This window comes from Eschrichtius robustus, chromosome 13, assembly GCF_028021215.1.
Source record: "Eschrichtius robustus isolate mEscRob2 chromosome 13, mEscRob2.pri, whole genome shotgun sequence".
NCBI classification, from domain to species: domain Eukaryota; kingdom Metazoa; phylum Chordata; class Mammalia; order Artiodactyla; family Eschrichtiidae; genus Eschrichtius; species Eschrichtius robustus.
In genome coordinates, this window is record NC_090836.1 from 15502189 (window position 1) to 15520405 (window position 18217).

The 18217-nt window shown below is 37.3% G+C and overlaps 1 protein-coding gene across 3 annotated transcripts in view; it reads left to right on the top strand.

The window, feature by feature from the left end:
- The window catches only part of PIK3C2G (phosphatidylinositol-4-phosphate 3-kinase catalytic subunit type 2 gamma), a 346938-nt gene that overhangs the window by 223673 nt on the left and 105048 nt on the right, over positions 1-18217 (top strand). For all 3 annotated transcript variants that reach the window (XM_068560099.1, XM_068560101.1, XM_068560102.1), the window contains 2 exons: positions 6591-6747; positions 13369-13478. In XM_068560099.1, the coding sequence (XP_068416200.1) occupies positions 6591-6747; positions 13369-13478 (267 nt within the window). The remainder of the gene's footprint in view (positions 1-6590; positions 6748-13368; positions 13479-18217) is intronic.

Sequence of the window (18217 nt, forward strand, 5' to 3'; positions counted from 1 at the left end):
GGAGGTTCTAAACTCCTGGTCTCCTTTTCTTACCTCCTATTCCATAACCACTTCAATCTGGCTTTATTCTTCATTACTTGATAAAATCAGTGATGACCATAATGCTAAACCCAACAATACTTATTCCTCATTTTACCTAATTTAGCAGCAGATTTCAACAGTGTTGACTATTTCTTCTTCATAATACCCTCTTTGCTTGCCTTCTATGATACATCATCACCCTCTAGTTTTTCTCCCCTACTCAGTATCCAATGCAGGATGATTCCCTTCTACCAAGCCACTAGATGTCAGATTCCTGAAGATTTATCTTAGTCCTTTTGTCTTCTCACTGTACTGTCTCCAGCAAACTGGTATCAGTTACATCCAAGGCTTCCATCAATATTTATATCCATATGTCTTATACAAATTTTAATTAGACATTTTATTTTGAGATAATTGTAGATTCACATGCAGTTTTAAGATGTAATACAAAGAGATCCCATGTGCCCTTTACCAGTTCCCCCCAATGGTAACATCTTATAAAATTACAGTACAATATCATGACCAGCTTATTAATATTGATACCATCCAGATACAGAACAGCTCCATCACCCCCAGGATGCTTCATGTTACCCCACTTCCCTCTCACCCCCCGATCCCCCTCTATCCTTAACCCCTGGCAACTACTAATTTGTTCTCCATTTCAATAATTTTGTCATTTCATATATTCATTAATGCAAACACATATTTAATTGTCCTAAAATGAAATTATATACCATTTAGAAAGGAATAAATGCATAGCCTTTGGGATTAAAAAAAGAAGAAGAAGACTTCTTAAAAGAAAAAATTTTTGATCCTGATCCCTTAGTATTACAACATCAGGTGAGAGAGAGAGAGAAATAGAAAAGATGTCCAGAAGTGGGAAACTATACAGGTAAAAGGTACAGAAGCATGAATAGTTAGGACTTAGGCAGGTAATAGTAAAACCACTTATCTGGAAAAGAAAAAAAAAAGAAAAGGTAGGATAGTCACAACAAGAAATTTCTGGTTTATTTGCACAGCTATAAATGAGAGATTTTCAACATTTTATTCAGAATGCAACACAGTATAGATTCTAAGAGATGAAATCATTTCCAATCTTCCCTCTTGCCACAGCCAATTTATATCTCAGGTTTATAAGTCCTGCTTAAACTTCAGACATAGGCTCCAGTACACTAATTCTGCAACCTAGGATTAGGTTCACATTTGAGTAGATTGATAAATCACGTACCAGCTACAGCTCTTACAGCCTGTAGGGATGGGATAGGATTCTGTTTCACACGTGAGGCTTCTTTCCATTTCTAGAAAAATTTTAGTCTAATTCTGAGTTATTTTTTAAAATTGCTCAGAAGTGAGCCATGCAAATCATATAGAAAAGATGCAGCATTTTAAACTATGATAATAATTTAAACACAGCTAAACTTGGGTTCTTATTATTAGTTTATATTTTCTCTAACGGATATGTTTCCTTTGTGTATTTGACTCTCTGCTATAATGTTTCTTCATCTGATTTATAATGGTGGTTACCGTGGAAGAAGGAAATGTGTTATCACATGAACTTAAGCATAACTACAAAAACTTTCCAAGAGAAATCGCTTTGGTCAAACATACATTTCTCTATTGAAAAGAAAAGCGTTATCTATCACGTTAGAAAAGAAAATTTCAGGAAGTTGTAAAATTTAGTGCTCTTCCAAAATTATTTCAAAAGTTTCATTCAATATAGCAAATATACAACAGTATAGAGAGTAAGAAAAAAGAGTTGGAAAACTTTTATATACAAAATTAAGATTTTATTCTGATTATGGAAGTCTAGGATATTGCTACAACTCACTAAAATGTTAGCAGTAGTGATGACTCTGTGGGAGAGTGATATGTAAAAAATGCTACCAAATTCAAAGGTCCACTTAAGGGCTTATGCAACCAAAGAGGTTACATGGAAGAGCTGGGAGTAAATTAAACCTTGAAGGAGAGATGGGATTCTACAGATGGCATTTTTGAAGAGAAAGGGAGATTTAGCTTCGACTAGGTTCAGCTCTAGAACATTTTTATTAGTTTGGGGACTAATTAGAGTATTTAAAATTTATTGAGTGTTTACTATGTGCCAGGCTATGTTCTAAGTACTTTTACATGCTTTAGCTCATTTAATCCTCTCAGCAATCCCAGTAGTCAAGTGCTCTTATCCCCATTTTACAGAGGAAGAGATTGAGGCACACAGAGGATAAGTAACTTGCTGAGGGTTGCAGAACTACTAAGTGGTAGAACATGGTTTGAAGCCTGGCTGGCAGGCCTGCAGTCTGTGCCCTCTGCATAGAACCTCATAGAGCCATTCACAAGTGTGTAGTCCTCTCTGTGTCAGGCCTTTGTGTATATGTTCTTAGTTAATCCTCACAGCAATTCTAAGAGCTAGGTATTGCTTGTCCATTTCAGAGATGAGGAAACTGAGATACAGCAGGTCCAGGATTAGAACCCATGCTGTATCTCATGTTTTCAACATCTGTGCTCCCAGCTTGGCCAAAGTAAAGGGCTGTAAAGTAAATTCATAGCATATAGGCTAGATAAGTCAATGTAGGCCAAATATAAAAGGATTTTGAGCAAAATTTTTTAAATTTGGACTTGATTCTTAAGAAATTCCTCAGTGTCTAGGTGCTCAATAAATTTTCTTGAATGAATGAATGAATGAATGAATGAATATAAAGCTAAGTGGGGAAATTATTACATCAGCTTCTCCTCCAGACATTTAGTGGTAGCATGGATCACACAATAAAATTTAAAAACCACAGCCAGACAGAGGTAGCTTACTTATTTTCATTAAAATACTTTGCCTGCAATTAGATTCCACTGCCCCAGATCAGCTACAAAATACCTGAGTTGTGGCTTTCTGATTTGAATATACACACTTCTGAAAGGTCTGGTTAACTAAGTTCAATTAGTGAGATTTCCAGCTCTACTGAAACAGGAGGGAAGGGGGCAGGGCACAACCTTTGAAAGAATGACATAGCCCAAGGACATGACATAAACTGATTAGAACCAAATGTGTCCAAGATGGCAGAGAAGTAGATTTCTACTAGACCTTGAACCTCAGTCTACGCTCATTGTAACACATCAGCAAGCTAAATGACACACCCACAGGCGCCATGACAGTTCCAAGGCCAACCATAAGGATCAAAAAGTGGGCGGTGGCCCAATTCCTGGAAATCCCCGCCCATTCCCGAAATAGCTGGAATTCTCCTCCCACTCATTAGCCTATGAAATTACCCACCCCTATAAAAACTAACAGCCCCATACCCTGGTGCCGCTCTCACCTTCTGAGATGGCCCACGCTCTGTCTGTGGAGTGTGTTTCTCTCTAAATAAATCCACTTCTTACGTATCACTTGTCTCTCACTGAATTCTTTCTGCAATGAGACATCAAGAATCTGAGCTTCCTTAAGTCCTGAAACCAGGTGTGTGATCTCAGTTGGAAGACCCTGGGTTTTGGCCGGGTTCGAGTCCCGGTCGCATGGGTTCAAGTCCCAATCAGGATTTTGGCCAGGTTCAAGTTCCGGCCTCGGAGGTTCAAGTCCCAATCTGGGTTTAGGCTGGGTTCAAGTCCCAGCAAGTGGGTTCAAGACCCAATCTGAGGTGCAGTTTCACTACTATGTTTTTATTAAAATAGCTAAGCATAGCAACAATAAAGAACACAATTATCCTGGCAGTTCCCTGGTGGTCTAAGTTAGGACTCCAGGCTTTCACTGCCGAGGCTCAGGTTCAATCCCTGGTCAGGGAACTGAGATCCTGCAAGCCCCACAGCATGGCCAAAAAACAAACAAACAAACAATTACATACATATGTATATATATACATATATACATAAAATTAACCAAAAAAATTAAGAGGCTTCCTCAATAATCCTTGACTTTTCTCAGTTACTGCTTGAACTGAACTTAGTTATATCTAGGCTGCTAGGCTCAAATTTTAAAATGTCTTCAATTCATTCAAAAATCTTTATGTTTTAAACAACATTTTACTCAAAACTGTATTCGCATTTCAAATGCTTCTAGATCAGGGGTCCCCAACCCCCAGGCCACAGACCAGTACCAGTCCGTGGCCTGTTAGGAATCAGGCCGCACAGCAGGAGGTGAGCGGCGGGTGAGTGAGCGAAGCTTCATCTGTATTTACAGCCGCTCCCTATCGCTCGCATTACCGCCTGAGCTCCACCTCCTGTCAGATCAGCGGCGGCATTAGATTCTCATAGGAGGGCGAACCCTACTGTGAACTGTGCATGCGAGGGATCTAGGTTGTGTGCTTCTTATGAGAATTAATGCCTGATGATCTGAGGTGGAGCTGAGGCAGTGATGCTAGTGCTGGGGAGCGGCTGCAAATACAGATTATCATTAGCAGAGAGGTCTGACTGCACAGAGACCATAATAAATCAATTGCTTGCAGACTCATATCAAAACCCTATCAGTGAGTGGCAAGTGAAAGCAAGCTCAGGGCTCCCACTGATTCTGCATTATGGTGAGTTGTATAATTATTTATTATATGTTACAATGTAATAATAATAGAAATAAAGTGCACAGTAAATGTAACACACTTGAATCATCCCAAAACCATCCCTTCCCACCACCACCACCCCTGGTCTGTGGAAAAATTCTCTTCCATGAAACTTGTCCCTGGTGCCAAAAAGGTTGGGGACTGCTGTTCTAGATGACGTTTGGCCAAATCAGTATTGAAACTCTGTCTCATCCTTGCTCTTATTCAGTGAGGGAGACCTCATCACAGAGGGGGTGAGCAGCCCTCTCTCTGCTCTCTCTATTAGAAGCACTAACACTTCATCTCAGGTCTCTTCGTGTTTCAAATAACATGAGAAAAAACTGACAAATAAAGGGAAAACAGGATCTTCTGGTCTTTCTTTCTGGTCCTTTGTTTTTCTGTTTTTCCAGAAATGAAATATAGTTACCTCTTTTTTCCCTTAACTAAGCATATCACAGTGAGTTGGTAACATCTGTTTTTTTCAGATTACCTTCTGAAAGAACTTGTCATTACATATCTTAGCTTTTCTTTTTTTTTTTTTTGAACTATAACTGGCTTACAGCATCATAATTAGTTTCAGCTGTAGAACATAGTGATTCAATATTGTATACATTACAAAATGGTCACCATGATAAGTCTAGTTACCATCTGTCACCATACAGAATTATTACAATATTTTTGACTATATTCTCTATGCTATACATTACATCCCTGTGAGTTATTTATTTTATAACAGGAAGTTTGTAACTCTTAATTTCCCTCACCTATTTCACTAATCCCCCCACCTCCCTCCCCTCTGGCAACCACCACTTTGTTCTCTGATTCTGAGTCTGTTTCTGTTTTGCTATGTTTGTTTGTTTTGTTTTTTAAATTCTACATGTGAGTGAAACCATGTGGTATGTATGTCTCTCTCTGTCTGACTCATTTCATTTAGTGTAATATCCTCTAGGTCCATCCATGTTGTTGCAAGTGGCAAAATTTCATTATTTTTTATGGTTGAATAATATTCCATTATATATACACCACATCTTCTTTATCCATTCATCTATCGATAGACACTTAGGTTGCTTCCATATCTTGGCTATTGTAAATAATGCTCCCCAATTTGTTGAGCATTTGTACAACCATTACCTTGAACTCTTTATGGGATAGATTGCTTATCTCCACTTCCTAAGTTCTTCTGGGGTTTTGTTCCTTCTTTGGAATATATTTCTTTGTCTCCTCATTTTGCCTAATTCTCCGTGTTTATTTCTAAGTATTAGGTAAGTCAGTTATGTTTCCTGACCTTGGAGAAATGGCCTTATGTAGGAGATGTCCTCTGGGGCCCAGCAGCACACTACCCTCTGGTCGGCAGAGCTGTATGCTCTAGGGGTGCCCTTTATGTGGGCTGAGTGGGCCCTTCTTTTGTGATGAGGCAGACTACTGTGGGTGCACAGGTAGGAAGGGCTGGCCCCCCATCTGGTTGGCTGCCCAGCTCTGGCTCAAGAGGAGGCTGCCAACCCACTGGTGGGCAGGACAGGATCCCAGTGGTGGCTGGCTGTGGGGCCCAAAAGGGGGATCCCGGGACTGATGTTGGCCCACTATATCTTAGCTTTTGCCTGAAACTTTTTACCTAAAGGGTCAGCATACCATCTAAGGGAAAAAGAAAGGTTTAAAAAAAAAAAAAAAGCACCATGAGGTTAAATACATGATCTGTTCTATCATTTCAAAATTTAGCAATAAATATACTTTCTGTAAAATCACCTTAGTTATTAATTGGGCCTTACATTAATTTTAATGAATAATATTCACATCAACTATAACTTGGAATTAACTATTTGAGCCAATATAGGTCAACTTTGTAAAATAACTTACCCTTCCTTCTCTGTTGCAGTTCAGCTACATTATTCAAAGTCTACAGTTAGTAAGTTTCTCCAGCTGTCCTACAATGAAGGAGGTTCATGCATTAGAGAGAAAATAACAAAAAATTTCAAATGGAAATAAGTTGCTGTCACTGCCTAATTTAACCCTTCAAACCGTTTCTCTTCCTGCTTATGGTTGGTGTTGTTTTTTGGTTTATAGGGACAGAGCCCCTTTTATTTTTACTTCAGAGATGGAGTACTTTATTACAGAGGGTGGGAAAAACCCACAGCATTTCCAAGATTTTGTGGAGCTTTGCTGCCGAGCTTATAATATTGTCAGAAGACACAGCCGCCTGCTCTTGAACCTGCTAGAAATGGTAAGTCCCTTGGGGAAATAACAGAAATAATAAGCTTCCTTTATGGCTCTCTTTCAGTAGTCTATCTTTGCTAATGGCTTGGAGTTCCCCAAAGAGCTATTCAAAACAGAATGGAATGAACAAACTAAAAGTACCATTGTACAGCTTATAAATACATTTCTTAATAATTCATAACATTTGTTCACAGTTATTGTCTCAAACCTTTCTCTTCACAATAATATTGATGTATTCAGGGGTTATCTCAGTATATTTTGATTAAAGGTCAAGGATAGTAATTTAGAATATTATACCAATTGCACTGTGCTTTAGAATTTTTTCAAAGGTATTTTTAAAATACTATCTCATTTTCAATTATGGCAACCCAATGATGTAGAACAAGCAGGGATTTTTCCTGGTTTCTCTCCCAATCTCTGCCTTTGATCACTTGCTTATTTTCCAGATTAAGAAACTGAGATCCAAAAATGTAAGGTGACTTCCTAGCAACTTGACTCGAGGGTAGTACATTTACTACATTGAGTCTACTGAGTCATGTTCCTGGGTGCTCTCTGTTGACCAACAGGGGAATTTTTAATGTTTCATTCCACTGTCCAATGGACAGACCAGATAGTCAGGGTGAGAGGAGAAGGATCTGATAGACATATCTACTGGGACAAAAATGTGGTGGTTCCTTTGGGTACATACATACACTAGTAATTGCAGCAAATTGTAGGAGAGAAATACATCTTTTGTAAATCAGCATGGTGTTTGGAGTCAATACAATCATCAAAAATAACTGGTTTAGAGCCTTCAAATGACAATTCTACTAGATGCTGTTAAGGGCACAGACTTGGTGCAGGGCCTTCCTGGGTTTGAATTCTAGCTTGGCATTTTACTGGGTACATTCCTCAGGTATGTTACTTAACTCCAGTAGGACTCATGTTTCTTCATCTATTAAATGAAGGTAATAACATCTGCCTTGTAGGACTGATAAATGACCTAATAGTGAATACTTTGCATGAGCATTATGCTAAGTGCTTTATGTGTATTAACTGATTTACATTTCATAATAACCCTATTAGATAATTAATCTAAACACTTAGCACAGTACCTGTCACATAGTAGAATCCAATTAATTTATTATACTAGATCCTTGTTAACCTATAAGAGCACTGTCCATACAGTATCCCCGAATCACTTGGTTATTTAAATTTAAGTTAATTAACATTGAATAAAATTTAAAACTCAGCTTCTAAGTCTCACTAGCCACATTTCAAGTGCTCAATAGCCACATCTGGCTCATGGTACCATATTGGACAGCACAGATACAAAACATTTCCATCATAGCAGAAAAGTTCTATTGGGTAGTGCTAAATAAATGTTGACCTTGTTGCAGTGAAGATTTGATTTTGATCCGTGTTTCATTTTTCAAACAACATACACACCTTACTTCTTTCCTCTCTGTCTTGAAAAATATGGATTTCTAAATATACTATATACATGTAGTCCTTCATTTAGAAAGACACTTTGGTCACTTCACATATAAACTGGATATATAAGGTCCTGCGCATCTCCAGAGTCTTCAAATTGGCTTTCCAGTAACAGCCAATGATTCATATTGGTAGAAATTCATTCTGTATCCCAATTCTATTAGGTCATATTGCAATTATGAGATGGTTTATAGTTCATAATCTGCATTCATACCAAGGGTAAAACCCTACAAAGACTGAGTCCATGACCTTGACTCCATTTCATAATAAATATCCAGGTAGTTATCAACTCTAATATCCTTTTGGGCTCTAGCAGGGTCTAACTCATGAATCCATGAGCTCTTGAGTACTTAATATGTGCCAGAAGCTGTGGAGGATACATTAACATATGAGACCCAGTCGGTCTTAAAATTTTTAATTTAATAAGGAAGGTAAAATTCATGTACACAGGCAAATGAGGTATCCAGCATTTCTAAATGTCTAAAATGCTATATAAATAACTGCATACTAGGAGTAAGTACCATATTCTAACAACAACTTCAACCAGTGACAGACGTTTCAAAAATAAACTCGAAGCAGAAAAGCACAAATATCGTTTCATACTCTTTCTCAGGTGACAGTAAAATTATGCTGAATGACAAGTAAGGATGTTAAAATAACGTGAAAGGACAGCTTTTTGGGAAAAAAAATGATTCTAAAAGCTATTGGTGGGCTTTTTTCTTTTGTTTAATAAATGTTTCTACCTACCTAAAGAGAAAACTTTTAGCATGTGAGTCATAATATATTAAATAGTCATTGAAGAGTTTGTATGATGTTATTTCATTTAAAAGAGGTAGATATATGGTATTTTAATCAAGTATTGAAATAATTTCTCATGAAGTAATATTAAAATCAGATGTTGAAGGCTTCTGGTATATAGTGTTTGCAAAAAATTTCCCTATGTTTTAATTATTCAAGCATGACTTTTAGGCTAATGAAGAAATTTTGGCAATGAAGTGCACTAATTCAGATTAATCTTATAATCTTAGATTTAAACTTTTACAGAAATTGAAGCAGAGCTAAGCAGCAATGTGGACCAATTAGACCACTGAATAAAGATATGTAAAACAGCAGTGTGTTATTATCTCTCTTTCTGGTTATTTACCTCTTGAAACTCTTCTCTTCACATTTTTTTCCTATGGGATTCTGTAGATAACCAAAGCATCAGTAAAGGTTTCAAGACCACACCTTCTCTGGTAGAGCTTCTTATAAAATAAAAACCAAATTTAAATTTACAAAAGATTATTTTCTACCTATGTGGGAAATCTATATTTCCCTCAATTCTCTCTCAAACTAACTCTTTTTGTGTTAATTTACTTAAAAAGAAGTTAATCTACTGTGCCATAACCTAGTTACAACTTGAGAAATACTTGATATGGGTCATAAATTCTACCTTCCATGAATGGTCACTAACAAAGGATTATGAGCCACAAGTGTTTGGTGAGTCTGCTATGGAGTTAATTGTTCATCCTTGGTTGAGAGCAGCATGTTTCCACATATTCACAGTCCTTTTTGTTTACTCCTGGGAAAATCTGGGGAAAATAATCCATGAAATTCCCATCTTGCTTAAAAGCAAAACATCTGTAGAGACCGAAGAATGTTGCTAGCTGAATTCACTAACTTAAAAGCCTGTATTTCGTCAGCTTTTCTCTTATTAAAAAATCAGTAGCAATTATTATGGAAGTCTCCCAAAGAACATAGGGACCATTCACCCAGTTTAAAATGTTTATCACACCCATTTTTATATCAGATATTTCCAAGCACAAATCTTTCTAACTTCTCTACGTGGTGGCAAAGAGTGTCTGCTTCCCTAAGCATAACTATCAAAATAGATTTGGATTTAGTAGGGGAAGAGCAAAAGTAAAAAAAAAAAAATTAATATTCCTATCCTTTAAAAAAGAACTTATCTGTTTATTATCTGTGCTAGCCATGCTTTTTCTTTCTTACTGCCCCAATTAAAGTTATAACCCATGTAATCTAAGCCAGGGAGGCACTTGAACCACATCTCTGTGGGTCAGTGAACAGACCTGACTAAGTGGACCCAGGTATGAGGCCATCCATACTCTGATGTGCAGAGTCACATCACTCAAAGCCTCCTCTCTAAGGAATGAAGCACATCAACAAGGGCAAAGTTAGCACTTGTTACCTTTAATCAGCCACATGAAAGGGAGAGAACTTGGGTTTGAAGCCATATGCACTTGGCACCTGGTGTGTAGTGTGTAGTGTGTGTGTGTGTGTGTGTGTGTGTGTGTGTAGGAAGGGATAAGTATAGGGTCTACTTCCCAAGGAAATGTTTGACAGAGCCCTAAATGAGCAGGTGTGAATTCAGAATATCCAGAGAAACTAGAAAGCAATTCATATCTAGGGAAGAAGCTTATTCGTAGTAAATGGACAGTCATAGTGTGATAACGGGGGAAACTGCCACAATAAATACACACATGTCTCTAGAACTCTAAGTACAGAACTGATAAGATAAAACCTAATCTAGACTCTAGTTGCTATTGGCAATGTATCTCCCTATGGTTGATTTTAAGTTTATTAGTTGGGGTTGAACTTGCTATCTATAGGTTTTAAATGCCTGACAGATATATTTTCATTCATTCACTCATGCATTCATTATTTCACAGACATTCATTAAGTTCTAACTACTTACAAAGCACCACGTTAACAATATAGACAATTCAACATGGAATAAAAACCTAATTTATGTTCTCAAAGAACTTAAAATCTAACGTGACAAACATACACATGAGAAAACGTAGTTAAAGCTAGGCAGAAATAAATACTATGAAAGACATGTAACCAAAATAGGATTACTGTACAAAGAAAGCAAGTTATAAAATCTTATCAAGAGGATCTGTGGTGATTTCACGGAGGAAGACGTATTTGAGATGAGCCTTCAAAAAGAATTTCAATAGACAAGGAAGGAGAGGAAAGGGATCCTGGCTGAAAGAAAAGTATAAGTGTCTGTGGATGCTTAAAGAGCATGGGCGTGACATGTGTGGGAAATGGGGGGAATCAAGTGCACCCAGTCTGTGGCACAGATGGAGACCTATGTAGACGGTGAGGTTGAAGTGATAGATCGCAGGTAGATTAAGAAAGGCATTTAGAACAGAATGAACATTTTGGACTTTTATATATAGTCACCTGAGAACCTAGAAGTTTCTTTGTTTTTGATGAAGGGAGTACCATCATCTAGCTTGGATTTTAGACAGATAACTCAGAAATTATGTAATTAGAGAGATAGCAAATGAAGAACTAGAAAAGCGCTATTCAAGTTATCGAAGCAAATGAAGATGAGGAGCTGAACTAGGACAATAATTGCAGTGGAAAAGGGAATGAATACATGAGACTGTTGAGATGGTTTTTATAGAATTAAGTGATTGACATTGGGAATCAAGAAAAAGAGAATCAAAGAAGATACGAATTTCTTGTTATTTGGACAATGATGGCAGTGAAATATGAAACAGGAAAAAGGAGGAAGAGTTTATGGGAGAAGAAAATTTGCTCAAATTTAGATATCATGAATCTGATATCATCCATTGGAAAGACATCCATGAGGAAAGACAGCTGACAACTTCCCAGGACTACCTAATCCATTCCCATGGTTTCAATTACCATCTGCGTGCTAATGACTCCCAAATCTATATTCATGCTTTAGACCCCACCCAACCCTCCAAATATATCCAATCACCCAGTTTTCTCAATTCTACTTCCTACGTATATTTAAAATGTAATAACTTTTCTTCATTCCTAAACAGTCTACTAGTCCAGCCTCTTATTTGGCCGCACTTCAATCTACTTTTCACATATAACCATGATGATCTTTCTCGAACACAATTCATTCTTTTAATGCTCATCTTAAAACATTAAAAGAACTTTCCTTGCCATTGGGACAAAGTACAAAACCTTTCTGATTGCTAAAACATCCTGCACTACTTGCCTTTTCAGCCCCATCTCTTGTCGCTCACCCACAGGATACCCAATGTTCCAGAAAGCTATCCTGGATCTCTTCTGCAAACAAATGGAAGGTATCTTGCTCTCCTCTGTCCACCTATATATTCTATCCCCTCAGTCTGGGTGGGAAGAGTAGGAAAGGAAAACAGTTTCAAACCCATTTTTCTCACTTGAACTTCATCAAGTCAATCACAACTTCACCCATCCTCCATAGCTGTATTCTCAGTTTATCTATTATTTTTAGGATCAACAACATTGTTCTTAACTTCCCACTGCTGTAAAAGTGCCTCTGTTCCCAGAGCAGGGAATAATTTATTTTAGTCATGAGGTACACTGATGATATTCTTTTTTTTCTCAGGGTTCAAATTTATCTCAGAAAGGTCTATTTTTTTTTCTAAGATGTTTGCCTATAACTAAAGAGAATATTATCCCTTCAATCTATACTGTAATTTAAGCGTAGGATTTTTCCAAAGTTTGGCAGAAAAGATACCTGAGCCTTTGTACAATTTAATCTTTAATTGTTTCATTGTTTTAATAACTTTTAGTAAATTCAGTCACCACTTAACTAGGGAAAATTGTGTTCTTGTAGTATGAGTCATAGAGTCATGAAAGAACATAAGATTAAAAAGCAAAGGAATGGAGCCTAAGATTAAGAACCAGAAAGATGAGTTTTATTCTCTGTCCTTACACACCATTTGACCTGGACACTTCACTTACAGGTTTTAGGGCATTAAGTTTTTCTTCTTGAAAATAGGTATTGTGATATAATTTTTGTGTTATAATTTATATGTATCTCTATACTCTATAGAGTATTATATAGAGTATCTCTATACTCTATACTCTATTCTTAGTCATTAGCATTTGATTCTCCCAGAACATGTTGGATATTTTTTTTTTTTTTTGGATATTTTTATATCCACTTTAAAAATGAGAAAATAGAGGTTCAAACAGGTTAAGAGACTTTTTCAAGATCATTTAGATTTTAAATGATGTGTCCAGAAATTCTGACATTAGAGCTCTTATTATTTCTATTCTCCCACGCTGAATATGTCTCTTCAACAAGAAGACAAGATGGAGATTTGATTTACATTTATTCTGAGGTTTTTTGTTTCTGTTTTATTTATCTTGTTTTGTTTGTGTGTTTGCTTGTGTTGCTAAGATGCTACCTGCAGGATTGCCTGAGCTAAGTGGAATCCAAGACCTGAAATATGTGTATAATAATCTTCGTCCACAAGACACAGACCTGGAAGCGACAAGTCATTTTACCAAGTAAGATTAGCAGTGAATGTGTGAGTATGCATGAATGCAGACACATGTTTCACATTTGAGATGATTTTAGGGTGAACAGTCATTGGTATGAAGCTGTCATTTCTACAACAAGTTTGTGTCTTTTTGCCAAGGGATAGAAAAGGAGCAATGTGAATGTCTAGCAGAAGGCCTGAGTCAGTGTTTCTGTAGCAAGCTATTGTTTGCTAACCAGCCTCCTCATATAATACATTACTCAATAAGAGGTCATTGAAAAGAGCAAGAGCTGACATAAATAAATTGGTTGTTCTACTTGAACTATGTCCAGAAAAATAATTTGGATAAAAGAGATTTATGATGAGATATGGACTCACTAATTTCATCTCTAAGATGATACAAATATTGGAATATTTGGTGACTATCTTCTATTTTTAATATAGTTTTTATTAAGCAAGTCTGGGGCAACACTAGTGTACATCAAGTTCAGAGTCTGGGCACAACACAGTGATGATCGGTTAGACTCAAAATTATTGTCAGAAGGGTGGTACATTTTATAATATAAGATTCTTTTGAACTTCAGTTTTTGAATGTATAGCAAAATTGCTAGCAAATTTTAGGTGCTCAATAAATGTTAGCTGTAATTATTATCCTAGTAAATATTTTAAATAGAGAAATACAGTGTCCTTTCCTATAATTTCTTGATATTGAAACTTATTTGAGTCTAATTTTTAATTTTTCTAATATTTTCAACTGGAAATTTGGAAACACAAATTATAGTTTTTAATAGATATATGCGCTGCCCTTTAGAAGAAAACAGTACTTATAGTTCCCACACAGGTATTACTTTTCTCTCCTTTTTCCAGAATGTATAGTGCAGAATCTGTCTCCATTCCAAGGGAGTCAGGGGAGTTCATGGGGATGCATGTCCTAAACACTTGGAGAATTTCACTTTTGCAAGGAATCTCTGTTTCATGAACTTGAATGTATAGGCTGCTCTTGTGGTTGAGTAGAAGCAATATGACAGAATCACAGAATATTAGAGCAGGAAGAGCCCTTATAGTTAATTTATTCTGACAATAAATATGCAAACTAGAAAACCGAGATCCAAAGAATTAAGAGGCTTGCCCACGATTAAAAGAAGTAGCAAGAAATAGAGCTAGGACTAGGGCCCAAAGCTAAGACTTTGATCGCATGCTCTAGGGTTTTTTCAACATTTACTGTTGGAAAGTATATATGATTAAGGAACTCCAGGCAGAGCCCCTGCCAAAAATATTCTTTCCTGCTATCTGGTTTGTTTCTGAAATTCTACCATTAGAAATTCTTTCGGTGAGTCTGGTAGGTTTTTTGAGTCTTGAAAATGCCCTTTAATAGTAAAGTTACCTCTGAAAGAAGCTTTTGTTTATATCCACTTAGAAAACTACAAATATTAGTTGACAACTGTCTGTGGCCAAAGACACTAGCTTGAAGACTGGCAGAGCTGTTTCAGATCCTTGGTTTCAAGGATGAGGGACTCGCAAGTTGCCTCAACTAATGGAGACAAGGGACTTGTATGAGAAATCCCAAGGAAGGGCTGACAGCCTGCCTCAGGAAAAGCAGAAGGACATCTGTCACAGAGCCTGGAAGGTCCTTTGGAGTTCAAGAGAGCTCTGGGGATCTCATGAGTAGGAATCAGCCTTTCAGTCTAGCTGCCATCCCTTGTCCCATTAACTATACCCGAGGTGGATGGGTTAACATGGTACCAAAAATAGTCCCCTCAGGCTATCCCATCAGGGTCTGACCGGGATGCCTTTCTTTAAAGTGGGTGGCAGTAAGGCAGGCACAATTATTGACATGTCATTGAGACAGGGTGGGGAGATACGGGAGGAGCATAGAGAGGGCCAGGAAAGGTGGAGGTTAAAAACGTGATTGGGCTGCAGCCTGTGTTTGACATGTCATTGCTTGGACAAAGCAATCATAGTGCTGCAGTTCACAAATTATCCCTCCTACAATTTAAAACAAAGGAGAAAACTATATATTGGACGAAAAAAGCTCTTTCAGGCCATGGCCACAGGAAAAAGATAAATAGGCTTTATTTGTCTGCCGGAGTCCCATCCCTCCACATCCTCCAACTTCATCTGACACACTCAGATCTGTAAGGGGCAGAGTCTTAGAGATGGGTGAGCTTGCCTCTGTTGACTCATGCTTCCCTTCCTGTTTAAGAGGATGTGAACTAATACAGCAAATAGAGCTGAAGCCAGTATCTTCCTAGCAGTGAGCTAGACCTCAGTATCCTGCCTGCATATCTCTGCCAGGCTAATTTTCTCACTTTCAGATGTTATGTAGTATGTTCTGTTAATTAAACTTCTTTCTACAACTTTATGGTAAATAACTTGTTCTCCATGGCAGACTTAAAAGGCATCTAGTCATCTAAATTAGGGCACGTCATTTCTCTTCAGTAATTGTCTTTGACTTGCCATTTCTTACCTCTTACTTTTGAGGACCTTATAAATTTGATTGTCTTTATCAAGGTTCATCCACACCACCTCTATTATTCCCAGATGAATTCTTGTCAGGATAGATCACGTTGTCAATATACATTCATTCCTGCTTTGTCTGTTTAACTCACATGCATAGCCTCATCAAAAACGCTCCCTAAGAATCATAAAATTACTAGAATAGAGGGGGTGTCTGATCTAGGTCTGATTCAGTCCTACCCATCCCTTGAGACTCTGGACCTCATCCACAAAATCTTCTCAGATTATTCTAGTACCAACTACTCTTTTCTTCTTTAATTCTACAGAACATGAATTATTTCATGATATGCTTCATTTATTACTGAATTACATACTGTCTAGTATATCACCTAAGTAAATATGCTTGTTGGTTATATCAGTATGTCCCAAGTAAAGCAGGGGACATATTCCCTCTTCCCCACTTCCAAAAGTCCAAAAGTATCTGAATGTGAAACAAGTTCTAGTCCCTTAAAATATATTAAAAAGTTTACTTTAACAGAAAATACAATTTAAACATGAAACATTAAGTGTATAGAAGTCATATAACAATGGCTAACATTTAATACAGTGCTTCTTATATTTCAAGCCTTACTCTAAGTACTTTTCATACAGTAACTTATTTAATCATCATAACAAGTCTATGAGGTAGTATCACTTTTATCTACATTTTTAGATTAGGAAATTGAGACCCCAGAGAAATAAAATGATTTGCCAGAGGATACAGCCTGCAGGAGACAAAGCCACAATTCGAATCCAGGAGTCATGCTCCAGAGTGTGGGGTCTTAAATTCTACCCTGTGTGCTCAAATCCACCCCTCCCATATGCAGGCTTCCGGGTATGTGCTGCTTCATAATTCAGACCACAGTTTTCTCAAGGTTCCTCAGAGCCCACGTTGGCTGCAGTTTCACCAAGGTGACCGTATAACCTTCCTTGGGCACTAATCCTCCTTCCTGAATATCCCGAGCCTTGGTGGACAGAGTCCCTTCCCAGAACTATTATCTCTGTGCTACCACCAAGTGTCCCCTGGGTGTTTGGTTCAGGATCTGCTATAACGACTGCCCTGGGAGACCCCCATGGGATAATTTGACTGATGATGCCAAGGCTGTCACCTTCTTTCTTTTTTCTGTTTTGGCCCATTACCAGGTGCCTTGAACCTCTCTATATTGTTTTCCACTTTTCTTCTCAGAGAAATCTCCCATGAGACTCACCCTACCATTAATTTCCAAGAGCCTGTCTCAGTAGTATCTTTTATCCTAAAATCTCAATTATGTACCTTTATTTTTTAGATATGATTTAATATGTTTTGTGATTTCCTTTTCAGCTCTTCTCTAAGTTCCTTGGTCAGCATATGTAGATCAAATGTTGAGGATCTTTTCTATCACACATTCCATCCAGCACTTTGAAGAACCTATTATTGAGGTTCAAGAAGCCTCAGTTGAATGTGACTGTGATTCTTTACCATTTAAAAAAGTTACTTAAACTCTCTGTTATTTAGATATTTAAAATTCTAAAGAAAATTATACAATATTTCTTTTGTTAATTCTTAAACATTATGTATAGAGTGAATTTATAAAAGTAGGCTGGTGAATTAAAAATAATAAGGGAACCTTAAAAATTATGTGCACTTGTTTACTTTTCTGTGTAAATAATACTGTTATCTTAAGCTATGTTCTCTGATATTATATGGATATCAAAACTTAAGGAAAAACTTGAAGTGTAAATGTCAGTGCACATAATTTACCAAAAAAGAAATCAAGTTCATTAATGGATCCAACGTTGGTCTTGGTGCTTCAATGAGTGTCATTAACTCGGATATACTTTTGAGAGGCCCCGTATATTTAAATACCTTGTTCTCTTTGTTCTGAAAAGCTGGAAGTGTTTTATGCCACTTTTTATTTGGATACTACTAAGATACAGATAAAAATGAGACAAAAATCCACCCACTCTCACCACCACCACTAAGCTCACAGATCTGGGTCATGAATAAGGACTAAGCCATCTGAGACACAGCATGTGTGGATACCTTAAGTGCCCGAGTCCTGACCACAGTATTAGCATTAAGAGGCTGCCCCTCTTGACCCTGTTTGAGACTTGAAAGAAAGAAATGGCTTTTCCTGCCTCTCTGAGGGAGTCCTCTATTTATGAACAATACAGGATCTTACTTCACTCTTGGGTATTCACATTCTGGGTTAAGAGCTGATCATAAGAGTTTCAGAGGATGCTGTACTCTGCGTGGCATTAAAAAATTATATTACAATGAATGGCATTTAG